The sequence below is a fragment of the Myiozetetes cayanensis genome, unplaced genomic scaffold, assembly GCF_022539395.1.
Source record: "Myiozetetes cayanensis isolate MyiCay16 unplaced genomic scaffold, myiCay2020 scf30, whole genome shotgun sequence".
NCBI lineage: Eukaryota > Metazoa > Chordata > Aves > Passeriformes > Tyrannidae > Myiozetetes > Myiozetetes cayanensis.
This window is the reverse complement of record NW_026087522.1, coordinates 2,081,703-2,106,948: the sequence shown is the minus strand read 5'-3', so window position 1 is coordinate 2,106,948 and position 25,246 is coordinate 2,081,703. Positions and strand designations below refer to the sequence as shown.

Here is a 25,246-nt window from a genome sequence, read left to right as displayed (position 1 = left end):
AATAAGGACAATCTTCCAGGGAGGCCTGGCATTCTTTTTTTCTCTCTTCTGGTAAATCCTGGAATGGTTTGGGGTTGGAAAGGACCTTAAAGCCCATCCAGTCCCACCCCCTGCCATGGGCAGAGACACCTTCCACTAGCCCAGGTTGCTCCAACCTGGCCTTGGACACTTCCAGAGATGGGGCAACCACAAAATAGCAATGCAAGCATTAAGATGGAAAGTTGTGTTGTATAAACACAACCAGAGCCTTTGTCCTTGGCACTGCACCTTCCATCAGAGACCTGGATCAACGCCAGGTCTGTCAGAGGGGGTTCCTCACCCCAGGGCCGGTAAAGTCGTGGGTAACTGAGTCATCTGGGGAGAGCCAGCCACCAGAGCAGAAAGATACTCGCCGTGTGTGCCCGGATGAGGTGCAGATCTCACGGATCTCGTGCTTCTCTGCCGGTTCTCATGTCCTCTGTTGCTTCCAGGGCGCCTGACGTGGCTCGTCTACATAATCGGGGCGGTCATTGGTGGGAGGGTGTCGTTCGCCAGCACGGACGAGCAGGATGCCATGGATGGAGAGTTGGTCTGTCGGTAGGGATGCACCCCTCGCTGCTGGAGCCCTCACCAAAACTGCCCTGCTGCCCCTGGCACCATGTTCTTCCCCTCCTTTCACCTCCAAACCCGCTGGAATTGGCAGAGGGAAGGAAAGGGTGGCGGTGCTGCCTGCGAACGTGTTCACCAAATTCGGGGGGATGGTTTGGGTTATGAGGAGCAAACTGAGAGGGGAAGAGCATGGAAAAGGGGATTGTTGGTTAAATCACCGACTAAATGCATGATGGTTCCTTGCTGGGTTGGAGGGAAAAGTCTTTTTTCGTGGTTAATAATCCGAAGTGGCTTTTGCCCATAAATAGATTATAAATATTGTAACTCCAAAGTTAAAACTTCTAACAAATGCTGGGCTTTTGGGATTGCAAATCCCTGGCCAGTGCAAGCTTTATTTGGTGGGTGTGAGAATAAAAACTTGAGTCCCACTGAATGTTTTCTGGTCCAGATCCTAATGCTCCACTTGGAAAAGGAGCTCAAGTGTGAAGGTGTGGAAGCTGAGCTGTTGGTAAACCAACAGGTCCGATCTCTGGCTTCCCGTGTGGCTCATGAATTCAAAAATGGAAATTATGAGACCCCACATGTATTTCAGTTACCTCTAGAGCCATCACAGATGATAAATGTCCATAGAAATCTGTTTATATTTGGGTTTCTTTCCTGCTTTTGCCCAAAAGAATATCCTTGGGTTTGCCCCCCAGGTGTTCTTTATCCCCTAATCCCCCTCCTCCAGCTCACGGGGTTGTTTGTGCAGGGATGGAGAAGCCTTACAACAGCTTTACACCACAGAGCAGCGTGCCCTGGGCAGTGCTTTGTCCCCAGTGTTGTGAATTCCCAACCCAAAACAACAATTCCCCCTGGAAAGCGAAAAGCCTGGAAACAGCACCACGTTCCCAGAAATCCCTCCTTGCTCCAGGTGTCCATCAGCGAGGTGTGTTTTCCCACCTGTTCCCAGGGTGCTGCAGCTGATGAACCTGACGGATTCCCGCCTGGCACAGGCTGGGAATGAGAAGCTGGAGCTGGCCATGCTGAGCTTCTTCGAGCAGTTCCGGAAGATCTATATCGGAGATCAGGTGCAGAAGTCTTCCAAGGTAATCAGTGCCCTCGGCTGGGGCTCCTTGGGGATCCAGACTCTGGTGATCCCTGCTTTTTCGGAAGGAAAACCAAGGGCTTTAATGATTTTCTCCTCTCTTTAGCTGGAAACACTTACAAGTCCCATTTGCTATGATTTCTAGGTTTGTTTCCAAGTGTTATTTTTGAGCTGTTTTGAAATACCATGTCAGGAAGGAGCCACTGGCTTTGGCTCCTTCTCAAGGAGTTGAGAACTGAAAACCATAATTCAGTTTTCCCTGAAAACCTCTGACCACCTCAGACGCCCACGAGAATCTTGAGTTTCATCTCTCTCTTGCTTCCCTGGCTCTGAAGTGGAGATAGATCTCCCTTTTCTCTTCATGCCAAGGCAACTGTAGGTGTACTGGTGCCTTGGTGCCCCTTTAGAGATGTAAAATCCTTATTTTAAATTAAAATACACGAAGGATGGGAACATCTTAACTGCAAACTGGGTTCCCTTCCTTTCTGATTGTAACCTTCCTTCCCTACCTTGTGGACTGCTGATGAGAGTTCTGGGTAAATGCACCTCCTCTGTGAGGATTCCTTGTTCTCCTGGCAGATTTTTAACCAGAAGTTGTTTCCCCCCCCCCTGCAGCTGTACCGGCGGCTCTCCGAGGTGCTGGGGCTGAACGACGAGACCATGGTCCTGAGCGTGTTCATCGGGAAAATGTAAGTGCTGCTGCCCGCAGGCACCCCAGAGCCCAGGCTCTGCTGCAAGCTCCGAAACTGCAGCGTGAGGGAGTGTTGGTCAGCCTGAAAAAAAAAAAAAACACAAAAAAAAAAAAAAAAAAAAAAAAACAAACCTAGGAACATCTGGCTCCTCGAGGGAATTACAGGCTTTTCTCAGGGCTGAGGTCACGCACCCAGGCGCCCAGGATTGGTTTATCCACCGCCGAGACACGAAAATCAGCCGCGTGCCAGGAGAACGGATTCTCTTCCCAGTAAAGGCAGAGTCAGGGAGGGGACAGCTCCCAGCACACGTTCCCTGTAGTCACTCCACGATTGGCAGCCACCAGCCACGAGAGCTCTGTGTGGGGAGGCACCGACGGCTCCTCCGAAGCTTCTCTTTGCCGTTCGGTCCCAAATCCTTCCCTTAAAAAAACTCTTCCACTCCGGTCAACACCCGATTCGGCCTCTCCTCCAGACCCCAGCCTGGCTTTTTGTCCAGCCTTGGGAGCCTTTGGAACCAATTGAGGAGCTGCCACCCAGTGCCCTGTGCCTGGTACTGAGCAGCCAAAAGCTCCCCCCTGCACTTGTTCAGCATCGCCCCCCTTTTAACCGGCACGGGGCCTTGCTCATCCCACAAACCCTGGCTGGGCAGCATTCCCGAGGGATGGAATGGCTCTCCTGGAAGAAGCAAGGGCTACTAGAATTCTGCAGCTGACAGTGGATGGTGCAGGTGCAGAATTGCATACGTCTGCATGTAGTCACTGCCGCAGAATTCTCTTACCCTTGCTGCAGAAACCAGCCCTGGAGTGCCCCAGAATTCCAAGGGCCTGGCTATGGGCCAGTGTAGCTTGGGACCCAAGTAGTGAAGATTATCTGAAGGATAATTTTCTAGTCAACCAAATGTAAGTACAGTGATTTTATACCGATATTTTGTGGCTTGTGCTGTCTGTGGTCTCGGTGGAGGGTGGAGCTGAGCATTTTTGGGGTGACTTGAACTGGAAGAATCCGCTGCCCAGCCAAGGGGAACCCGAGCAAACCCCCTCTGATCCGTCCCTGTCCTCTTCCCTCTTGCAGCATCACCAACCTGAAGTACTGGGGTCGGTGTGAGCCCATCACCTCCAAGACACTGCAGCTGCTCAACGACCTCTCCATTGGATATCCTTTTGGGAAGAGCTGCTGGGGGCACAGGGATATGAGGGAAGAGCGACCCTGGAGCGAGTCACAGATCCCTGAACCCCTTCACCTTCTGGGCAGTGAGAAAAGCAGAGAGTGTTTGCTCCACACCCGGAATGTAGATTTTTTTTTAATTTTGGATCGTGATTGCTCCGGAGCTGACCACCCACAGCCAGTTTACAGTCTGCCTTCTGCTCTTCCAGAAGCTCCAGACAGATATTTCCTGACAGAGCAAATAAATCTTGTTCACTGCAGGTCTCTCCACTGAGACCTTGGTCTCTCTTGAGACAAATGGAGAAGAATCCACAATGTCCTGAATAACACAGCCACAACCCCCATTCCAGCTTTGCCCTGGAAGTGCTTTTGTAAGGATTCCCTGCTGCTTCCTTAACCCCCCTGCACGTACAGCAGTGTGAGGAAGCTGGTGAAGCTGAGCGCTGTGCAGTTCATGCTGAACAATCACACGGTGAGTCCTCCCCTCTTCCCTCTCCCACCTGCCTTTGTGCAGCCCAGACAATCCCCAGAGGGGGACAGTTCAGCACCTGGACACGCCCTGGGAGTTTTCCTGGCTCCCAGATGCCTCCCTGGTACCGGATGAGCCTCTGGGAAGTGTGATTTGTGTTCCACCCCTGTTGGGTTCCAAGGGGTTGTGATTTTGGGGCACTTGATGGGGGAGGTCTCTGCCCTCCACTAAGGCCAGGGATCAGACCCATCCCTGGAAGTGTCCAAGGCCAGCTTGGACAGGGCTAGGAACAGCCTGGGATAGTGGGAAATGTCCCTGCCCATGGCAGGGGGTGGAACAAGATGATCCTCAAGGTCCCATCAACACAAGTCATTCCATGATTCTATCCCATGTCTCTGTGGTGCTCCAGTGCTGGAGCAATTGGACACCCAGCACCACTTCCAGAGGCTTTTCAGTGCCTGGTGGAATGAGAGGCTGCATTCCCTGTGTTAGGGGGTGTTTTTCAGGCATTCCCACATCCTGCCTTCAGCCCAGAATTCAGTCTGGAATAACTGTTTCCATGGAGAATGTGGGCAGAGTAACTGGGGAATCTGCTCTCAGAGAACTGGTTTAAAGCAGCCTGAAGGGTGCCCATCAGTAAAGGGGGGGATTCCACCTCTGCTCCAGAGGCAAAGCCAGACTTCCTGGTTCACCTGGGGCTGGGGAATTGCAGGGTTGAGGGATGGCAGCGCTGGGATTTGCTGTTCCAAGCGGTGCCTGTTGCCCTCTGGTGGCCTGTGCTCCGGGATGGCTCCAGGTAACCCTGGATCCCGCTGCTTCCCATCCAGTGCACGGCCTGGGATCAGCTGGGAGCTGGGATCCTCAGCCCCTGGCACAGGAGCCTTTTCAAGGTGATGGTTCCCTGGATTGTTAAGGTTGGAAAAGCCCTTTAAGACCGAGTTCAATGATCAACCAGCACCACCACCACCACTGTCACCGCTAAACCACGGCCCCAGGTGCCACATCCACGTGTTTTTTGAGCCCTTCCAGGGATGGGGACTCCACCACAGCCTGTTCCAATCATTTGCAGGCTTTTCCACGCAGAATTTTTTTCCTGATACCCAACCCAAACCTCCCCTGGTGCCACTGGAGGCCTTTTCCCCTTTAACCCACCTTTGTTTTCCCTCTCCAGAGTGAGCACTTTTCCTTCCTGGGCATTAACAATCAGTCCAACCTGACGGACATGAGGTGTCGGACGACGTTCTACACTGCACTGGGGCGTCTGCTCATGGTGGATTTAGGTACTGGGGGCTTTTCCTGGGAATCAGAGCAAAACCCTGGGCTTCAGAAGCTGGGCCCTGCTTGTTTAGGGAGCTGTAAGCCCCTCCAGGAAAGGAGGCTGGAGTTGGAAAACCCCCACGAAAGGAAAAGGAAGGGAAAGAAGCTCTGGGGCGGGTTTGATGCCCCGTGGCTGAGTACAGGCCACCAAAGCTGGGGCTGAATTTTTCCATCCTGATGCTCCACACGTTTCCCTGACGTGGCACAGTTTGTTCTAAGTGAGATTTTGGCAGTGGCAGATCACCTGGCTGGAGACCTCTGGTCTTCCCTGGCTCTGTGGGAGAGTCTGACGCGGGCAGAGCTGCAGGACACGGGGATGGACGTGCCATTTCTTTTCTCCTGATTTCCTGGGGCTGTTTTATCCCTCTCAGGGGAAGATGAGGATCAGTACGAGCAGTTCATGCTTCCCCTCACTGCTGCCTTTGAGACTGTGGCCCAGATGTTCAGCACAAACACCTTCAATGAGCAAGAGGCAAAAGTAAGTCGGGACATTCCCTGTTATCCCTGCTCTTTTCCTTAGGGGCCTGGATGTTTTCAGAGGGGCAGGAGGGAGCAGTCATTTGTGCAGGGTGGGAGCTGTTCTCCCCTCTGAAATACAAGCTGGAAGGGTGGGAGCTTCCCTTCCAGGGGGAAGGGGAAGAGGGGATGGCCTGTATCCCTCAGGGTCAGGTGTGGTTTGGAGTTGGAGCAGGGAGACTCACCTGCCAGCATTCCTTCTGCTGGGAATGAAATATCCCAGTGATGCCACAGCTCCTGGCACTGTCCAGGCTGGGATTGGGCTCCAGCACAGGCAGGAATTGCTGTTGGGATGAGAGGGAGGGAAGTGGAGCCAGGCAGGGATTGCTCCAGGCATGTATTTCATTTTAACATCTTTCCTTTCTCGACACAGAGAACCTTGGTGGGTTTGGTGAGAGATTTGAGGGGAATTGCCTTTGCCTTCAATGCCAAGACCAGCTTCATGATGCTCTTTGAGTGGATGTATCCTTGTGTTCCTCTGGAACTGCAGCCCCCCCCCTCCCTCTGAGGATGCCTGACTGCATCCCAATGTCCTCTTTTCCCCGTGAAATCCTGTCTGGGGTTTCTCTTCCCTTTTACAGCACTTGGTGTCCTTTCTCTGAGCCCTGAGATAGATTTGATTTGGCCTCTCTGCAACCAAGTGAACCTAAAAAGCTGCTCTGAGCTGAACTGGGGGGGATTTTCCCAGCGGGGCCTGAAGGGCTGTGACCTATAAAGCACAAAGGCTCTCGTGGGCTGCATCCCAGCAGCACCAAAAGCATTTCCTCCTGTCCCTGGAGCCTGCAGCAGTGGGATCCGTGTCCTTTGGGTGAGGAATCCGTGTCCTTTTGCTGCCCAAAGACACAGTGTCAGGCTCCAGATTTGCTGTGCCTGGTGAAGGTCAGGAGTCTGCACTGACACATCTTTTTGTGTGTGTGGCTTCCCCTTTCCTCCCAGAGCCTTTTTGGTTCTGGTTTGTCTCAGAAAAAATTGTGTGTGCAGTTAATTCCTTCGGTGGGATGATTTTTATTACCATGATCATCATATAAACAATAAATATGCAATTATATCAATAATAGAAATAACATATCATTATATAAATTATATTTTAATAATATAATATATGATGATAGTAATAATTATAGTAATAATAATAATAATAAATCAGACCCCAGCAAGCAGCATCTCTACTTAACCCTATTAACTAAGCTGCTCTGCAGGGCTTGGGTGCAGCACACAAAACGTGCCTTTTGGTGGAAATGTTGCCCTCTGTAAAGCCCAGAATTCCTTAGCTTTTCCCCTGGCAGTTACCCCTCCTACATGCCAATCCTGCAGAGAGCCATCGAGCTCTGGTACCACGACCCAGCCTGCACCACCCCCGTCCTCAAACTCATGGCTGAGCTGGTCCATAACAGGTAGGAGCTGGGATTTCATGGGATGGTTGGGGTTTTGAGGCTCGTCTCGTTCCCTTTGTGTTTCCCTGTTGCTCCCTGTGGGTGTTGCTGCCCTGTCGTGTTTTTCTCTCTTTCGATCTATTTATGCTCCAAAAGCTGCCAGGGGGACCAAGGGGGGGAAACTGGGATCGTTCCAGCAGGGCATCAAATCCCACAGATCAGATACCAGGGCTCCATCAGGCTGAGACACGATCAATAAGTGCTGGATATTTCCACTTCCAAGGGCAGCACTGGGAGGTGGGGGCAGGAATCGTGGTCCTTTTTAAAACCCGGCTTTTAGATGGGCCTCGTTCTCTCTGGCAGCCACTTTGTTCTGGAGCCTCAGCTCTGCTTTTGCCAGCAGAGAGGGACCTGTGACGCTGCTGGGATAATTCAGGAGCTGTCTAAGCTGCCACTGGAAGGTTGCCAGGATGATGCTCTGGCCCCCAGCCAGCTGAGCACAACCCTGTGGGAAGGGGCCAGCTCTTCCAGGGACATGGGGTTGGGGCACAGGCCTTGGGGACTTCTTGGGAACACATCCTGCCAGGCTGCATCTTTGCAGTGGGGCACAATCCCTGCTGGAAATCATCCAGGCATTTATTCCAGAGGTGAACTGGACAGCTGGTTGTGATTCAGCTGTTGAGACTGAGTCACTGCAGGGCAAGAAATGCCAAGCTGGGAATGGTTGGTGCTGCCGTGAATAGGGGCCAGTCAGGCAGGGCTGCAGGGCCTTCCAAGACGCTGTGTTTGGGGGCAGTGTCCCAGTGACTGCTGCCAGGGCAGGATTTCCAGCCTCAATCCCGTAATATTCCTGACATCTGAGAAATACAGGCCCTTTCTTCTGCCACAGCAGAGCTCCTCTGGCCCCAAGTGCCTGTGTCCTGTTCTGGCATCAGAATTTCCTACCAGAGCAGGGTTGGAACTCAGGGAGCATCCCTGTGCCCTGTCCCTCCATCCCTTGTCCCCAGTCCCTCTCCAGCTCTCCTGGAGCCCCTTTAGGCCCTGGAAGGGGCTCTCAGGTCTCCCTGGATCCTTCTCTCCTCCAGGTGAACCCCCCCAGCTCTCCCAGCCTGGCTCCAGAGCAGAGGGGCTCCAGCCCTGGGATGAATTTGGTGTGTCTCTAATCATTCCCTTGTGCTTCCCTCAGATCCCAGCGGCTGCAGTTTGACGTGTCCTCTCCCAATGGGATCCTGCTCTTCCGGGAGACCAGTAAAATGATCACGACCTACGGTGAGTGGCCACAGGTGGGATCCAGCAGCCTTGAGTTCCACCTCTGCCATGGGCAAGGAGACCTTCCACTAGCCCAGCTTGCTCCAACCTGGCCTTGGACACTTCCAGGGATCCAGGGGCAGCCACAGCTTCTCTGGGGCAACCTGTGCCAGGACCTCCCCACCCTCCCAGGGAGGAATTCCTTCCCAATATCCCCTCTAAGTCCCCCCTCTGTCATCTTAAGGCCATCCCCTTTGTCCTGTCACTCCATGCTCTTGTGAAAATCCCAGAAGAGCCACACTTTTCACTGGTATCAGAATCCCTAACCCTCACTTGGGGGATAAATCCTTCAGCCCCTCCTGAATGGCTCTGCTTTGGTTTTCCTGTCCCCCCTCCCGGGCGGGAAGGCTTTGGATGCTGCTGCTGGAACACTGACCCCGCTTCTGTGCCGTGCAGGGAATCGCATCCTGACGCTGGGGGAGGTCCCAAAGGATCAGGTCTATGCCCTGAAGCTCAAGGGCATCTCCATCTGCTTCTCCATGCTGAAGGCAGCGCTGAGCGGGAGCTACGTCAACTTCGGGGTGTTCCGGCTCTACGGGGACGACGCCCTGGACAACGCCCTGCAGACCTTCATCAAACTCCTGCTCTCCATCCCCCACAGCGACCTCCTGGTGAGCTGCCCCTGCCACGGGGCTGGGGACACCCAGGGGAGGCAGGGCTGGGAGATTGGGGGGGAAAAGGAACGCTGGAATTGTGGAGAGAGGTGAACTCGCGCCCCTGGAACGGGGCCAGGAGGGAACTGCAGCTCCTGGAATGGCAGCAGCGGGTCCTGTGTGAAGGCTGTTACCTCACCACCCAAATAATTCCCCAAGTTTGGGTTAGAAGGGGCCTTAGAAAGCATCCCATGGGCAGGGACACCTCCCACTATCCCAGGTTGCTCCAACCTGGCCTTGGACACTCCCAGGGATGCAGGGGCAGCCACAGCTCCTCTGGGCAGCTTCCCAGGGAAGAATTCCTTCCCAGTATCCCAGATGTTGAATTTTTGGGTGACTTGGCACTTGGCACAGACACCTGGAGAGCCAGTCCTGCCTCAGAGTCAGCTGTGGGCAGACAGCAACCGGATTTAATGGAGCAGAGTTGGGAACCTGCTGGATGGAATGGTTTTGTTGTGGGAGAAGGAAGGGCGGGAAAAATCTGTTTGCCCATAAATGTGCTGGAGGAGGAGTTGGTTTGTTCTTTCCAGGAGTTTCATTCAGCACTTTCCAGGTGATTAATAAAGGGTGGGGTCTGAAAAGCCTTAACTGATGGTTCCAGGGTAACCATGAGGGTTTAAAGCTCTTTCTCTCCTCCTTTCCCTGCAGGATTATCCCAAGCTCAGCCAGTCCTACTATTCCTTGCTGGAAGTTCTTACCCAGGACCACATGAACTTTATAGCCAGTCTGGAGCCCCATGTAATCATGTATATTCTCTCTTCCATTTCAGAAGGTCTCACTGCACTAGGTAATTCCTCCTGCTCTCTGTTGTGTTTTCAGGGGTTTGATTTGGAAGTGGAGAGGGATGAGGGATGACAAATGTGCCTTGTGAAAACAGGTGGAGGAGTTTCACCTCTGTTAAAGGTGGAATTTTGGAGAGAGGGATGGGAGAGGTTGGGCCAGGTGACCCCACCACTGGTCCCTTCCCACCTTAACCTGTGAATGTATAGAATCATGGAATCATGGAATGGTTTGGGTGGGAAAGGACCTTAAAGCCCATCCAGTCCCACCCCCTGCCACGGGCAGGGACACCTCCCACTAGACCAGGTTGCTCCAACCTGGCCTTGGACACTTCCAGGGATGGGGCAGCCACAAATGCTCTGGGAATTCCATCCCAGCCCCTCCTCACCCTCCCAAGGAGGAATTCCTTCCCAATATCCCATCTAACCTTGCCCTCTGGCAGTGGGAAGCCATTCCCTGTGTCACTATGCATTCCCAACTCTCCCAGCCTTTCTTTAGCCTCACACCAGGGGGGAGGTTTCTGCCCTGTTCAGGGTTTAGGGTGGTTTCTGCTTGTCAGACCCCAAAAGGACCCCCATAAAGCGTCGCTGTTCCCCTGGGAGCCTGTCCAGCAGCATCCCAACATTCCTGCTCTCCCTGTTCCTGCAGACACCATGGTGTGCACGGGCTGCTGCTCCTGCCTGGACCACATTGTCACTTATCTCTTCAAGCAACTGTCCCGCAGCACCAAGAAGAGAACGACCCCCCTGACCCAGGAGAGCGACCGCTTCCTGCACATCATGCAGCAGCACCCCGAGATGATCCAGCAGGTAATTCCCGGCCCCTGGAACCTCACCAGCTCCCTGAAGAGCCCTGAATGTTCCCAGCCTGATGTCACTGCTCTGCAGCCCCAGGGTTTTCTGGAATAAATAGGGTGGTTTTTATCTTTTTGCTGGCATTGCAACTGTCCCTCACGGTCCTCGTGGGATAGGGGTGATTCCCTGTGATTCCAAGCCCTGCTCCAGGGATGTGGTTGTCCTTGTGCAAGGAAACACCATTCTGGCCTTGCAGATTAGCCAAAAACGAGCTTTTGTCTTGAAGAGCAACACGGTTCAGGTGTTCTCCAGCCTCACTCACTGGGACCTGTCAAAGTGTCAGCACAACTCCCACATGGAAACAGGGAATATTGGGATATTGTTCCACCCTTGCTGGTGGATCAGGTGCCAAGCAAAGCAGGCTTTTTTAGGGGCTAGAAACTTTGGGAGCTGGGATGGGTGGGGCTGCTTTGAAACCCCCTTCCCTCTTGCAGATGCTCTCGACAGTGCTGAACATCATCATCTTCGAGGACTGCAGGAACCAGTGGTCCATGTCCAGGCCCCTGCTCGGCCTCATCCTGCTCAACGAGAAGGTAAGTGAGCCATCAACAGCCAGGAGGGATGTCAGGGCTTGGCTGGTGCTGAGGGAGCAGCAGATGGTTGGGAAGCCTTGGAGAGGCCGTGTGCCAAGGGAAGGGCATGCAGCCCTCCCTGCACACCCGTGGAGCTGAGGAATCCAATTCCCTTCCACTCGGAGTGCCCCGAAGAGCTGTAACCCGCTGCCTCCCCCTTCCCAAGAGCCCCAAAGCTGAGGCCACCTGGCAACTAACCCGTCCTTTTCCTGTCTTCCCAGTATTTCTCTGACCTGAGGAACAGCATAGTGAACAGCCAGCCCCCGGAGAAGCAGCAGGCCATGCACCTCTGCTTCGAGAACCTCATGGAGGGCATCGAACGCAACCTGCTGACCAAGAACAGGGACAGGTCAGTGTGGGGCCAGGGCTGGAGCCTCCTGGACACCACAGCCCTGGAGCAGCTTTTCCAGGACATTCCTCCCTGGAAAAGGGTTGCCCAGGGCAGTGGTGGAGTTACCATCCCTGGAGGGATTTGTGGCACCGCTGGGTTAAGGGTTGGACTCGGTGACCTTAGAGGGCTTTTTCAGCCTCAGTTCCACTTTAGGGAATCAAGAAGAGGGTTTTTTTTTTCCCCAGGCTGACCAGGCAGTGTTTAAATTAATTGGCAGTGGTTAATGATCCTTTTCTCAACTGGGTTCAAATAATCTGCACTGCTCAGGGTTATTAAATAGGGCAGCACCATCAACACAGAAATGCAGAGTGGCTTCAGCCTGCAGGCAGGAAGAGGGGTGGGTTTTCCACGTGCCCACCTCTCCCTTCAAACACCTCATCTCTCACTGCTTGGTTTGGACCTCTGGGCTGTAGGTCCCGTGGTTTTAATTAGTTCTCTCTGTAGGTTTAAGTTTCATCACGTTTATCGGTGCAGTTTCCTTCTTAGAAGCTCAGGGTGGAAATAAGTTGTTATGGAATAACTGCAGATACAGGATGAGTAGTTAGGCTGCCCTGGAAGTGCTGTAGCATCCAAAGGAGGGCACTGAGATGGGGAAGGGCCTTGAGAGGGGCTGTGTGAGGGTACTTTGTGTGTTCAGCTGGAGCAGAGGAGACTGAGGGGAGACCTCACTGCAGTTCCAGCTCCCTGGGCAGGGGCAGAGGAGGGGCAGGACTGAGCTCTGCTCTGGGGGGACCAGGGACAGCCCCCAGGGAATGGCTGGAGCTGTGTCAGGGCAGGCTCAGGGTGGATCTCAGCAAAAGGTTCTTCCCCCACAGGGTGGTTGGCACTGAACAGGCTCCCCAGGGCAGTGGGCACAGCCCCAAGGCTGCCAGAGCTGCAGGAGGGTTTGGATGATCCTCTTGGGCACAGGGTGGGACTTTTAGGGATAGTCCCATGCAGGGCTGAAGGTTGGACTGGCTGCTCCTCGTGGGTCCCTCCCAGCTCAGGCTGTTCCATGATTTGAGAGCTCAGGGAGCGTTTGGATGATCCTCTCAGGGCCGTGGTGGGATTTTGGGGTGTCCTGGGCAGGGATTGGACTCTCTGCTCCCTGGGGATCCCTCCCAGCTCCGAGCTGTGCTGGAGGAGGTCACTGACTGCCCTGCCTGCCCCTCCAGGTTCACCCAGAACCTGTCGGCGTTCCGGAGGGAGGTGAACGACTCCATGAAGAACTCGACCTACGGCGTGAACAGCAACGACATGATGAGCTGACACCTCCCACCTCCAGCTGTACAGAGCAGCATCTCCTTGGCCTGGCCCAGAGGGGTTTCTGATGGAAAGAAAAGAGGCCCTTCCTAAATCCCTGCCCTTCCCCAGGGCTGGATTGTGGATCCCACGTCCCCGAGGGTGGAAGGGGGGCAGGAGGTTTGAGCTCACCTGGGCAGGCGCTTCTGTTTTCCGTGGGGGGAAAAAGCAAAACGAAACACAAAACAACACAAAAACAAACAAACAAAAAAAAAGGGGGTGGAAGGGCATAATCCAGGTGCAAGAATCCGACGTCTCCCTCCCCGGATGTGGAAACGCCAGCGCTCTGCTGCAGCCTGCCTTGTATAAACATGTACATTTTTTCATAACATTTTGAACAAGGTTTATATTGACTCGAGTTTAAAAAAAAAAAAAAGGACAAAAAAAAAAAAAAGGAAAAAAAAAAAGAAAAACACACACACACAGAGAAAAAAAAAAAAAAACAGACACAAACAGAACAACAACAATGAAAAAAATACAGTGTGATTGAAATTTTTACAGAGTCCTGGTGCACCGGTGCTGGCGTGAGGGTTGTGTATGAGAGTGAGGAAAGCGTGGCCTGAAGCTTTACTGGGCGAGGGGGTGGCTGTGTGAAAGTGCAGAGATCTATTTAGTGACAGTAGAGAGAAGCAGGAAAAAAAAAAAAAAAAAAAAAATAAAATAAAAAAAACCACAACAAAACCCGACAAAAAAAAAAAAAAAAAAAGGCATTGTAAAATTCCAAAATGTATATTTTTTCTTATTAAGCCCCCCTCGAAAATCACAATTTTCCCGGTACCGTCTCGCCCTTGTTATTAGGAACTCGAAGCCATGGCGTGACCCTCCGTTCGTGCTTGCTCGTGGGTGTCTCTCCTGTCCCCCCCCCCTTTGGAGCAGTAGCCCCTGTCCCCTCCCAGGGCCCTCCCCTCCTCCTGCAGTTCTGTTTTTTATCCCTTTCCCCCCCACAGTTGGAGCAGGAGCTCACAGCAGCACAGGGGAGGCTTCTTAATAACAAGGTTTGCCCAGCATGAAGTATTGAACACCCCTGGGGAACGAGTCCAGTTCTTTTCTAAGTCACCACGATAAATGTTTTGGATATAAATTGATATGAGAATTGACTTAGCAGAGGAAAGCTGATGGGGGAGGGAACCTGTTTGCCTTGTATTTTCCCACTATTGTTGCTGCTAGTCGTGTGCATCCTCTTGCTCAGCTCTACCCACAGACACTCGGTCCTTAGGGCTTCAGTTTCTCTTCCCAGACACCACCTACTCTTTAATTTTATTTTCCTTCTTCTCCTCCCCTCTCCCTTTTTTTTTTTTTTTTGTTTGTTTTGGGGTTTTTTTTCTTTTTTTTTTTTTTTTTTTAAATATTTTGTTTTCTTTCCTCTGGCGATTGTGTGTTGGGTCCTTTTTCGCGTGAGCAGATGCTGGTTGACTTGTCAGGGTGTTTGCTGCAAACAGTGTAAGCATTGTGACTGCAAAATAAAACTTCAATGGTTTCTACTGACACGTGTCTGGCACCTTGAGTTCCCTCCCCTGCACCCCAAAAGCTCCTCCTGCATCCTGGTTTTTCCCCAAAACCCAAAGATGTACCAAAGAGCCCCAAGATCTTGCCCTGCACCCTGAGATCTTCACCTGCAGCCTGAGCTCCACCCCAAAACCCCAAGATCTCCTCCTGCCCCCAAAATGTCTCACTGTACCCTCAGCTCTCCCCCAGAACCTCAAGATCTCTCAGAGTTCTCCCTTTGCACCCCAAAATCTCTCCCTGCACCCTGAACTCTCCCCCTGCACCCTGAGCTCTCAGAACCCCAAAACCTCCCCTTGCACCCTCAGCTCTACCCCAAAACCCCAAGACCTCTCCCTGCGCCCCAAGACCTTCCCAGGACCCCAAAATCTCCCCTTGCCCCCTGAACTCTTTTCCCCTAGAACCCCAAGATCCCCCCAGCACCCCAAGCCCTCCCCCTGCCTGCTGCAGGGTGACTCTTCCCACTGAGATGTGTCCCCAAATCCCCCAAATCAGATGGAATTCAGGGGTGGGTGGTGGTGGATGGTACTTTGCCCTCGAGCGGCACCAGCAAAGCTCCGGCCAAAATCCACATGGATCTGGCCACAATTCTTGACGTTTCAGCCCATTTTGGGCAACAAGCCGTGCCCAGGTGGGGGTGCAGGGGAAGGGGGATCCTGGCACTGACACCAGCACAGGGATCAGTTTTTAAAAACATTTATTTACAGCCCGAGCGGGAGGAGCAGCCGAGGCAGGTCCAGCCCTGCTGCCCCCTCAACCCAGAGCGGGGCTGGGGGCTCCTGCCCCTCTCAGCTTGGCACCAGGTGAGTTTGCCCCGTCCTCAGCCCGATTTTGGCTCCTCACCCCTGTAAACGGCGTCATTCCACCCTTCCCTGTTCCGGGCGATCTCAATGGCAAAAAACTGGATCCTGGTGGCTGAAAAACAGGAGAGGAGGAAAAACCCTCCAGCCCAGACCCACCTGCAGGTTCGGCTTCCCCACAGCCCCCTCCTCCCTGCCCGCCCCCTCGTTTCCCGGGGGTCCCCCAGCCCGTTTCCCACCGAAGATGGTGTTTTCCTCGGTGTATTCCCGGCGGGAATCCAGGCGGAGCAGAGTCCCGTAGTTGAAGTCCTCCACCACCCCCTCGAACTTCAGGCAGAACGGGCGCCACTTCTGGGGGAGGTGACAGAAAGGGAAACCCCCTCAGCACCCTTGGGAGAGGGGGGATCCGTGTGTGTGACCCCCCCATCCCACTCCCCATCCCAGCTCCCACCCACCGCCTTGGCCGGCTCCGATTTCAGCTCCTCGGGGTCCAGCACGTCGATTTTCAGGTCCCGGAAGGTTTTCCTGAACTCCTCGTAGATCCGGTCGTCCACCTTGGTGAGGCTCAGGAATTTGGGGTCCACGGAGGAGATGAGCTGCGCAGGGAGGCCCAAGGGGTCGGACACGACCCCCTCCCAGGATCTCCCACCCTCCCCAGCACCGAGAGCCCCCCAGACTCACGTTGAAGTAGACCTGGGCGTGCTGATGGGCCTTCATGGCCCAGGCCAGCTCCACGCGGGGCTGCCGAGGGAAAAGAGGGGTCAGGAAGGGCTGTGCCCCCCTCGTGGGGGAACAAACCTCCCTTTGGGGGGTCCCTCCTCCCCTCTGGGGCACCCCCTCCCTGCTGGGGGTTGCTCTCCTCCCACTCAGGGGGTCTTTTGCTGCTCTCCGAGGGGCTCTGCTCCCCTTGGGGAGAAGGTTGGGACCCCCCGCTCCCCCTACCAGGGCTGGGATCCCCCAGGGCTGGGACACCCCAAGGATTGTGCCCTCCATGGGGTGGGATCCCCCCTCCCCTGCCAGGACCGGGATATCCCCTACCGCCGGTGATGGGAGCACCCCCAGGACTGTGACCCCCCAGGACTGTGATCCCCCCAGGACTGTGTCCCCCCCCAGGGCTGTGTCCCCCCCCCCAAAGGACAGGGACCCCCAAACTCACGTCGTTCCCAAACGCCTCCGCCGGCAGCGACAGCGCCTGAGCGGCCGCCGCGGCCTCGCCGGGGCCCTGCGGGGACACGGTGATGATGGACGGGGAGGGACACGGCCCCCCCACCATAGCACCACCCCCCCCGTGTCCCCTCCATGGCCCCCCGGGCGCCACCAGTGCCCCCCAGTCTCACCAGTCCCGCCAGTCCCGCCGCCGCCATCGCAGCGATGCCGGAAGAGGCAGCGCCGCCCCGCCCATGGGGGGACACCGGGGGGGGACACGAGGGACGGGGGGGACACCGGGGGGACATGGGGGGGACACGAGGGACGAGGGGAGACACGAGAGACAGGGGGGACACGAGGCGGGTGACACGATGGGTGGGAGGACACGAGGGGTGACACGATGGGTGGGAGGGCACGGGAGGGACACGATGGGTGGGAGGACACGAGGGGACACGGGGGGACACGCGGGGTGGGGCCCCGTGTCACGACCAGCAGGACACGGTGACCTGTGACACATCGCGGGGGATGGGGGGGGGACACACGCTCAGAGGGACCCCCACCCGCGTGGGGAGGAGGGGTTCCCCTGCTCATTAACACACCTGTGTAATTAACCCCAAGCCGCTGCTGATTAACGGGGGGCTTGGGTGGGTGGGGGTCCCTCTGCCTTTATAAGTGCCGGGTGGGTGGGTGGGGTGTTCGTGTCTTTGGGGACTTCACTTGGGCTGAGAATTCCCTTGAGTTTTTTTTATTATTATTATTATTTATTTTTGGGTGAGTGTCGCGGTGCAGTTTTGGGGAGGGGCTGCTGGGGGAGCACAGGGGGGCTGGGGAGGGGTCTTGCAGGCTGGGGGAGCGCTCCTGGGGGTCCCCACAGTGCTGTGTCCCCCTCCCCAGGCTGTGACACCCCAGAGCCATGTCCTTCGCGGAGAGCACGGACAGCACCTCCGAGAAACCCGTGTCCATCCTTTGGGGTAAGCACCGGGACTGCCCCCACCCCGAGGGGTTTGGGGCTGCTCTGTGCCCCCCGTGCCCCTACCCCACGGCTGTGCCCTGCTCTCTGCCCGCAGGGTGCGAGCTGAGCAGGCAGAAGGACTCCTACACCTTCCAGATGCCCGAGGAGTGGCACTGTGAGCAGCAGCTGGCCCTGCGCACGGTGGGTGACCCCAAAAACCCGGGAGGGCTGCCTGGGGGTCGTGGGAGGGCTGTGAGGGATCGTGGGGGGGTTCCCTGTGGTGGAGGCTGTGCCAGTCGAGGAGGGGGTCTTGCACCCTGATGCCCCTCAGCCCCCTCAAATCCTTGGAGGTCCTGGGTGAGGGGGACCTGCACGCCATGAGGGTCCTGGGTGGGGTTTTCTTCTCACCCTGCTCCAGGTCTGCCTGGGGGAGTCGGTGCCGGATGAGTTCCACGTGGTGGAGATGGTGGCAGAGGAGGGCGATGCCCAGACCCGGGTGCTCCTCGCCACGCTGAAGCCATCGGTGCTGCCCATGGTGAGTGCCCCGGGGAGGGGGGGGCTGCTGGCCCTGGGGAGGGGGCTGCTGGCCCTGGGGGGGGCTGCCAGGAGAGCTGCCATCCCCCCGTTTTGCAGACCACGCTGGTGGGAGTGGAGCTGACTCCCCCCATCACCTTCCACCTGAGAGCCGGCACCGGGCCCGTCTACATCACCGGCCAGCACATCACCAGTGAGTATTGGGGTCTCCCCCTGCCCTGGGACCCCCCCTCTCCTCGTGGAGGGGGCTCAGCCAGGCTCTCCTGCAGTGCTGAGCTCGGATGAGGAAGAGGAGTCAGAAGAAGAGGAAGAGGAGTCCCCTCAGAAGCCCCCCAAGGGCCAAAACTCCCGGAACACCGGCGGCGCTGCCAAGGTCAGCACCCCCTGGGGTGAGGGGTGAGGGGTGCACAGGGGTCCCTGTGCCATAGGAAAGGGGGGGCAGGGACCCCAAGCCCCCTCTGTTAAGGGGATGAGCTGTGACCTTCATCCCTCGTGGAGGAAGAGTCCCATCCTACATCTTCCTCTCTCTCTCCTAGAAGAGGAGGCTGGAGAAGGAGTACGAGCGGTGAGTATGATGGAGGGGGAAAAGCCCAGAGCAGGGGCTGCCCACCCTGCTGGGCCCCTGATCCCAGCCCTCCCTTCTCTCCCGAGCAGGAAAAGTGCCATCCCTGAGAAACCCCTCCCTGCCAAGGTAGGAGCTGGTTGGGGTGTCCCTCTGCATCCCCCCCCTCACCCCGTGGGTCAGCACAAGGACCTGGGGAAGGTGTGGTGGCCACCAGTGGCTGAACCCAAAACAGGGGGAGGAATGCAGAGCTGGGGGGGTTCCCTGGGCTTGGGGGGGGTCCTCTGCTCAGCCCTGTCCCCATCCCTGCAGGGCCGTGGAGCCGGGAGGGGCAGGAAAGCAGCGCCGAAGAAATGATGGGATGTGGGGCAGAGCCCGGCCAGGTATGGGAAGGGATGGAGGGTTTGAGGGAGGAGGTGGGTGCTCCCAGCTCGTGGCTGAGTGGGGCTGGGGAGGATTCATCCCCAAAGTGGGGTCATTCCGGGATCCCTGTGCCTCAGATCCTTCCTCCTTCCCTTCCAGGTGTGGGAGAGCCCCAGAGCAGCTCTGGTGGTTGTTGTCGTTCTTCAAATAAAGGATATTTCGCACTCCTGGCTCCCCGTGCTGGTGATGATGGGTGATGGGGGAGACTGTGGGAGAATTCTCCATCCTGGTTAGGGCTGTTGGGACCTGCTGGATGCCCTGGGGAGGGTCCCAACCCCCCCTGCCCGTGGGGTAATAAATGCTGCCTGTGAAGAGGAGACAAAGGGGGATTAGGGAGCAGCAGGGAGATGATTAGAACCCATTGACCTGCCCTTGGTCTTGCAGGCAGCTCCCAGGGGGCTGCTCTGTCCCGGCTTGGCTCCTGGGGGGAGCCTGGGGGGTTTCTGAGCCCCCCACCAAGGTGGCTTTAGGCTGCTCCAGGTGTGGGGCAGGAGGGGATGATGGTTTGGTGGTGGGGGGAAGCTGGGATGAGGCTGAGGAGCTGCTGGGAGGGGGAGGGGGGGGTGGTCTGTCCTCGAGGGCCACCCGCGGGAGGCTGTGACAGGCAGCCCTGTCCCTCCAGCCTTTCCTCGCCCCGCAGGGGCTGTTTGCACAGCGGGGCCCCCCCCGTGGTTGTGCTGACAGCTCCCGGGACCCTCTGCCCCAGCCCGGGGGGGCCACACCGGGGGTGATGATGGCTCCGTGCCCATCAATCATCCCCCACGGCCAGGGGGGTGCTGAGCCCCCAGGATTGGGGTGGAAGGGGATTTCGGAGCTTGGGGGGTTGCTGCGATTGTGCTTTTGGGGTTTGGGCTGAATTCCTGCCCCGGGAGGTGTGAAGGCAGCAGGAAAGGGGTCTAATTTGGGTTGTTCACACTGAATCAGCCCCCCACCCCACAGATGGGGGTGTGGGTACCCTGCTGCTCCCCATCCTGCCTTTCCCAAGAGGGTCTGGCACCCCTTGGCACTGACAGGGAGACTGAGGCACGAGCAGGAAGGCAAGTAAGTGGTTTCTGAACTAAACCCCTCACCCCCTGTGCTGCCCCTTGGGGACCCTCCTCTTCCCCCAGGGGTGTTGGATCCCCCCCAGGGGTTACCCCAGCTCCCTGCCGGGGCATTTACAGGGCACTTAACACCTCCTGGGACCAGCAAACGGCTCGTGGAGGGCTCCACACCCCTTTCTTCAGGAGGAGGTGAGACCTGCTGGGTCGGGGTGGGCTGAGGGTCCCCAGAGCCCCCCAGCACTAAAACAGCTGCTGGGCGATGCCCAGGCCCAGCCTGGTGACGGGGGGGGGGGCGGTGACAAAAAGCATCTCTCCCCCATGGCCTGGTACCCTCTCCACACCCCACAGCATCGTCTCCGTGGGGTGGGGGGTGATGGGGACCCCCAAGCAGGCCGAGCCCCCCACCCCCCGTTCCCCTCCCACTCCCCCATCCCACCCTCCTTCCCCCGGCGGAGCCTCTGCCTCCCGGGAGAGGTCCGGCCCCTCCTCGCGGGGCTCTCCCCCACCTTTAAAGGCTGCCCCTTCCTCCCTGGCCCAGCTCCAGGCCGGGCTCCATGGGTCGGGGGGCTGCGGGCGCTGCCCCGGGCGGCAGCAGCGGCCCCAGGACCGGAGGCTGATGGGGTGGGGGCGCAGGGGGCAGGATGGAGCTGGATGCCCCCGAGGCGTAGGACGGGCAGCCCCCAGGGCCGGAGGAGGAGGAGGAGAAGCCCCTGCCCCGGCTGCCTCCCCCATGCTCCGGCGCTGCCCCGGAGCCCTTGGCATCGCGCGTGGGAGCTCCGCACCCGCCTGTCCCCTCGGGCACCCCCCGAGGGGGGATCGGCCCGGCCGGGAGGGCGCAGGAGGACCCTCGGCTTCCCCTGCCCCGGCGGGGACCGCAGCGAGCCCGCCGTGGCACCGTCGGTGGCTCCCCGGGGCCGGGGGGCTTCGAGCAGCGCCATGCAGCCCCTCACCCTGCAGAACCTCTCCATGTAAGAGCCCCTCTGGCTGCCACCCCTCCACCCCGTTTGTTCTCAGCGTGCCCACTCCTCGGGAGGGGAAAACAACCCAAGGCCAACGAAACTCCTTGTTTTTCCCCTCTCCCCCTCTGTTTTTTATCCCGCAGATGTTTCCAGCTCCTCATGTTCTCCTGTCAGACACAGGTAGGTGGATGTGCTTTGCTAACCCCGGGCTGGGCGAAGGCGCCCGCTCTGTGACCCCCACCCTGAGCTGACCCTTCACTTCGAGGGGGATGCCCGTTGCCCTGGTGGGGGCTTTTCCAGGGCTGGAGCTCCAGGGCTGGAAGGATGGAGCTCCAGGGATGGAGCTCCGGGCAGGGAGGGATGTGGGGGGAGCTGTGTCCGCACCGGAGCTGCTCGTGCCCATCAGCACCAAACCTCGAGGGGCTGCAATTGGGGTTCAGCAGTGGGGATAACATTCCCCCCGGCTCCCTCTGGACCCTCCGGGGGGTGTGGATAAGGCTGGCAGGGATGCCATCCCGGGCAGGTGACGCGTTCCTTGCAGCCTTGCTCGGGCAGGGGGATGCGCTGGGTCCCTCAGCCGGGAGCTCCTGGGGCTGAGGCTGCTGCCGAGGGGGTTAACGGGGTCTGGACCCCCACCAGCGGGGGGGATGTGAGGTTTGACACCCCCTCTCCTCTCTCCCCCTTCCTCCCCGCACCCTCTGGGGCTGCACCGTCCCTTTTTGTGGCTTTAGAAAGGCAGTTCCTATTAAAATCCACTGTTCCATATCAGCACCCTCTGCTCCAGCGCCCGAACAAAACCCCCGGGGCTGCGGCCCCGCGGCATTAAAACATCCTCGGGACCTTTCTTCTTTCTTTTACCCCCCCTCCCCTCCCCTTCCCAAGGTAAATGCTTTTATTTCTTTGAAAATGAGAGGGGAAGGGAAGCGCCTTTGATGGAGAGGAGCCGGCCCCCCCCTCCCTTCCCCACATCCCATCCCACCTCCCCCGACAGCCCCAAAGGCTTTAAAGCAGATCCCGGCAGGAAATGAGTCCCTGGGCGAACACAAAGGTGGGCAGGGAGTTTGGGGAGGCGGGGGGGGGAGAAGACAGTGCCCCCCACCATCCCACTGCTCCGTGCAGGGCTGGACACGCCCCTGCCTTCCCAGGAAGGGTTTTCACAGCCTGGGAATGTGGGTGGTAGGTCCTGTGCACACACACAATCCCCCCAGGTGATGCTGTGCACCCCAAGCTGGGCAGTGGGACCCCAAATGTCCCCCTCTCTCCCAGCAGGAAATGTCCCCCCTGGAGTTCATCCCCTGCCCGCAGACCCTCCCAAGCTGGTTTTGGGGCTGGGGTCTCTCGGGTGCTGCCCTGAACCCCTCGTACACCAGGACTAAAATGAGTTCTCCTTTAGGATGTGTCTTGAGAGGGTCTGGCTGGAGTCCAGAGTGGGATGGGGGGGCTGCCCACCGCCCCTAATCCCCTTCCCCACCTGATCCCAAGCACACCTTGGCTGCTGCTCCGAGGGATCCAGGCTGATGGGAGCTTCCTATTCCCACACCCAGGGGAAAAAGATACCCATTCCCAGGCTCCCCCCCTGCTCCCCTTGCCATTCCCAAAGCGAATTGATTCTATTTTTCCCTTTGTAAACAAAGGGGGAGAACCAACCGTCTCCTAATTTTAACCAGTACGTGAGGGACCAGGGGGCCATGACGGACCAGCTGAGCCGGCGGCAGATCCGGGAATACCAACTCTACAGCCGGACCAGCGGGAAGCACGTGCAGGTCAACGGGAAGAGGATCACGGCCACCGCCGAGGACGGCAACAAATTCGGTGAGAGGGGCTGCTCTCCATCACCCCCCTGCCCCGGGGGGGGGGGTCACCCTGCTCATGGAGACATCCAGGGAATGTCTCTTCCACGTCTGTTCCAGCCCAGCTGGTTTTACACCCAAAAATTCCCTCCCCGAATGGCTCCAGTGAGAGCTCGGCTCCAAAGAGCCCTGACCTCAAAACTTCCAAAATCGTGGATTTCTCTGGCTCCATGCAGTATTTAATAAGCCCTGTATTTAGGGCTGGTGCTTTCTAATCTCTTCCTGGCATGAGACAGACAACTTTTCCTGGGGGAGAATCGCCTGATCCCGGCATCGTCCACCTCTTAGATATCCATGGACAGTGGGCAGAGCCCATCCCGGCCACACCACCTTTCCCATGGGATTCTCCAGCCCGGGCATCAGAGCCCCACAAACCCCCAGGCTGGAATCCCTCAGAACTTTGGGAAAGGCTTTTCCAAGTGAGGCTGAATCACCACCTTTCCAGGGCTTTCCCTGAGTTCTCCCAGCCTGATCCACCAGGGCCATGGGGCTTGGTGTCAATCCCAACCTCTGGAGCCGGGACTGTTGTGGATAAGGATAACTAACCTGGTGGGTTAATTATAATTAACCTGCTGGACTTGGTGTGCTCCTGGAGAACCCATGGAATCCGCACAATGTGGAAGCACCAGAGGGGGAGGGAGGGGCTGGTGCCTCTGGCAACCCCCACTTTGGCTCTGCTGGGTTTTAACAAAGCCCCCTTGGGTATCATAAACTGGGAGACTCCCTGCCCTCGAGAGGGGCAAGGAGAAGGTGATGGGGGTGGATTTGGGTGCTGGGGGGTGTCCCAGCCCCCATGGGACACGTCCCCCCCTCCTCCCAGCCAAGCTCATCGTGGAGACGGACACGTTCGGGAGCCGCGTGCGCATCAAGGGGGCCGAGAGCGAGAAGTACATCTGCATGAGCAAGAGGGGAAAGCTCATCGGGAAAGTGAGTCCTGGACCCCCCCTGTGGCCTCCCCCACGTGTCCCCCCAGTCCCTGGAGCTCAGCCTGGGAGCCCACTGGGTGATGGAGATGGGCTGGGAGGTGTCAGGGATGGTCCGGGGGGTGACAAAGATGAACGTGGGAGGTTCCAGGGGTGAGCTGGATGGTGACAAGGACAGTCTGGGGGGTGCCAGGGCTGCTTTGGGGAGTCCCAACATCTCTTGAGTCCCAGCCCCAAGCACCCCCTCCCCATCCCTGCAGACCCTCAGAGCCCTTCTCCTCCTCCTCCTCCTCCTCCCCTCTCCCGCAGCCCAACGGGAAGAGCAAGGACTGCATCTTCACCGAGATCGTGCTGGAGAACAACTACACGGCGTTCCAGAACGCGCGCTACGAGGGCTGGTACATGGCCTTCACCCGCCGGGGCCGCCCCCGCCGCGCCTCCCGCAGCCGCCAGAACCAGCGAGAGGCCCATTTCATCAAGCGCCTGTACCGGGGGCAGCTGCCCTTCCCCAACGCCGAGCGCCAGAAGCAGTTCGAGTTCGTGGGCTCGTCCTCGCCCACCCGCCGCTCCCGCCGCACCCGCGCCCCCCGCACGTAACGCCCGGACCCGCCCCCGGCACTCCCGGCACCGGGGCTTCCCTCTCTCCTGAAAACGCTGGATTTTTAGACGCCCCCTCGGGCGGGGAGAGCAGGGTTTGAGTGCAGTCACTGCTGTCTGCAGCCCCACACGGGGCTCCTGAATCCCTGGAGCATCCCACGGGATCCACATTCACCACTTTGGTGCCTTTGCCCCCTTTCTCTTCGCCAGCCCCTCGGGGACGTGTCCCTGTGCCACCAGGACACGTTCCTGTCCCCAGGGCACCACACTGGAGAGCTGGGGTGCCTGCCTGTCTGCCTGGGGACACAGACCCTGGGACCAGCACTTGTACCACGTTATTTATTGGAGGGGAAGGTCTGTGCCCTCTCCCAGTGCCACTGGGTGGGGTGGGTGAGTGGGGAACACTCGTGGGCGCCCACCAGGCCAAAGAGAAACCGCCTTTGGGTGATTTTTTTATTTTGCTATCGCTTATTTTTGCTTCTGTTTGTGTGTGTGTGTTGTTTTTACCACAGCCCCGCTGGTTGTGAGTCAGTTTTAGGCCTTGAACGATTTAGACTTTGGAGTTTCTTTGTGTAAAGGAGGAAACCCCGAGGCAAATAAAAGTGAGTGTGGAGACCCACGGGACCTGGGGGTGTTTTCCTTCCTGGGTCTGAGGCTTTGCCACGGGTGTTGTGCCTGCTGGGATGGGGGAACCCAATTACCCTGGGCAGAGGGAAGCTGGGGGAGGGTGCCAAGGGCAGAGGGAGAGGATGGAGGTGGCTGCAAAACGGGTCCCCCATCCCTGTCTGTGCCCCCCACTTGGTGTCCTGGAGGCGGCTGCTGCATCCTGGCGGACAGGGCAGCACTTGTGGTGTGGTACCCAGTGTGGTACCTGCTGTTCTCCCTCCCTGGGCATCACCCTTGGTGTGG

At 57.5% G+C, this 25,246-nt stretch overlaps 4 protein-coding genes across 11 annotated transcripts in view; 3 read left to right on the top strand and 1 right to left on the bottom strand.

Moving 5' to 3' along the window:
* The window catches only part of XPO7 (exportin 7), a 35,642-nt gene extending 21,112 nt beyond the window's left edge, over window positions 1-14,530 (top strand). For all 5 annotated transcript variants that reach the window (XM_050325701.1, XM_050325700.1, XM_050325699.1 and 2 more), the window contains 16 exons: window positions 471-576; window positions 1,541-1,676; window positions 2,291-2,364; window positions 3,439-3,519; window positions 3,940-4,003; window positions 5,172-5,280; window positions 5,689-5,795; window positions 6,207-6,295; window positions 7,120-7,227; window positions 8,393-8,475; window positions 8,911-9,125; window positions 9,816-9,954; window positions 10,596-10,756; window positions 11,236-11,334; window positions 11,595-11,722; window positions 12,919-14,530. In XM_050325701.1, the coding sequence (XP_050181658.1) occupies window positions 471-576; window positions 1,541-1,676; window positions 2,291-2,364; window positions 3,439-3,519; window positions 3,940-4,003; window positions 5,172-5,280; window positions 5,689-5,795; window positions 6,207-6,295; window positions 7,120-7,227; window positions 8,393-8,475; window positions 8,911-9,125; window positions 9,816-9,954; window positions 10,596-10,756; window positions 11,236-11,334; window positions 11,595-11,722; window positions 12,919-13,012 (1,793 nt within the window). In that variant the 3' untranslated portion in view covers window positions 13,013-14,530. The remainder of the gene's footprint in view (window positions 1-470; window positions 577-1,540; window positions 1,677-2,290; window positions 2,365-3,438; window positions 3,520-3,939; window positions 4,004-5,171; window positions 5,281-5,688; window positions 5,796-6,206; window positions 6,296-7,119; window positions 7,228-8,392; window positions 8,476-8,910; window positions 9,126-9,815; window positions 9,955-10,595; window positions 10,757-11,235; window positions 11,335-11,594; window positions 11,723-12,918) is intronic.
* Window positions 14,531-15,228: 698 nt separating this feature from the next.
* PBDC1 (polysaccharide biosynthesis domain containing 1) lies at window positions 15,229-16,737 on the bottom strand. The gene is made up of 6 exons (XM_050325696.1): window positions 16,686-16,737; window positions 16,505-16,570; window positions 16,030-16,089; window positions 15,804-15,944; window positions 15,588-15,699; window positions 15,229-15,463 (listed from the first exon to the last, which is right to left on the bottom strand). The coding sequence occupies exons 1-6, from the start codon at window positions 16,710-16,712 to the stop codon at window positions 15,369-15,371; spliced, it is 501 nt and encodes a 166-aa protein (XP_050181653.1). The 5' UTR covers window positions 16,713-16,737; the 3' UTR covers window positions 15,229-15,368.
* NPM2 (nucleophosmin/nucleoplasmin 2) lies at window positions 15,435-19,128 on the top strand. Of its 4 annotated transcripts, none has more exons than XM_050325695.1 (10): window positions 15,435-15,513; window positions 17,389-17,465; window positions 17,562-17,647; window positions 17,865-17,981; window positions 18,080-18,173; window positions 18,250-18,353; window positions 18,520-18,545; window positions 18,635-18,671; window positions 18,855-18,925; window positions 19,065-19,128. In XM_050325695.1, exons 2-9 carry the CDS (start codon window positions 17,408-17,410, stop codon window positions 18,897-18,899), a joined length of 567 nt encoding a protein of 188 aa, XP_050181652.1. In that variant the 5' UTR covers window positions 15,435-15,513; window positions 17,389-17,407; the 3' UTR covers window positions 18,900-18,925; window positions 19,065-19,128. The 4 variants fall into 4 exon arrangements, with proteins under 4 accessions (XP_050181652.1, XP_050181651.1, XP_050181647.1 ...); XM_050325694.1 differs by having other exon boundaries at window positions 18,632-18,671; XM_050325690.1 differs by having other exon boundaries at window positions 15,442-15,513; window positions 18,517-18,545; window positions 18,632-18,671.
* Window positions 19,129-20,659: 1,531 nt separating this feature from the next.
* Window positions 20,660-24,337, top strand: FGF17 (fibroblast growth factor 17). Its single transcript, XM_050325602.1, has 5 exons — window positions 20,660-20,976; window positions 21,111-21,147; window positions 22,602-22,779; window positions 23,638-23,744; window positions 24,050-24,337. The coding sequence occupies exons 1-5, from the start codon at window positions 20,660-20,662 to the stop codon at window positions 24,335-24,337; spliced, it is 927 nt and encodes a 308-aa protein (XP_050181559.1).
* Window positions 24,338-25,246: the final 909 nt, after the last annotated feature.

Coding starts and splice junctions, on each gene's coding strand:
- PBDC1 (XM_050325696.1), bottom strand. CDS start 16,712: ATGGCGGCGGCGGGACTGGCGGGACTG. Junction 15,700..15,803: donor AATCGGAGCCGGCCAAGGCG/GTGGGTGGGAGC, acceptor CACCTCCCCCAG/AAGTGGCGCCCGTTCTGCCT. Junction 15,464..15,587: donor CGAGGAAAACACCATCTTCG/GTGGGAAACGGG, acceptor CCTGTTTTTCAG/CCACCAGGATCCAGTTTTTT.
- NPM2 (XM_050325690.1), top strand. CDS start 17,408: ATGTCCTTCGCGGAGAGCACGGACAGCACCTCCGAGAAACCCGTGTCC. Junction 18,174..18,249: donor CACCGGCCAGCACATCACCA/GTGAGTATTGGG, acceptor GCTCTCCTGCAG/TGCTGAGCTCGGATGAGGAA. Junction 18,672..18,854: donor AGAAACCCCTCCCTGCCAAG/GTAGGAGCTGGT, acceptor CCATCCCTGCAG/GGCCGTGGAGCCGGGAGGGG.
- FGF17 (XM_050325602.1), top strand. CDS start 20,660: ATGCCCCCGAGGCGTAGGACGGGCAGCCCCCAGGGCCGGAGGAGGAGG. Junction 21,148..22,601: donor TGTTCTCCTGTCAGACACAG/GTAGGTGGATGT, acceptor TTGTAAACAAAG/GGGGAGAACCAACCGTCTCC. Junction 23,745..24,049: donor GGGGAAAGCTCATCGGGAAA/GTGAGTCCTGGA, acceptor CCTCTCCCGCAG/CCCAACGGGAAGAGCAAGGA.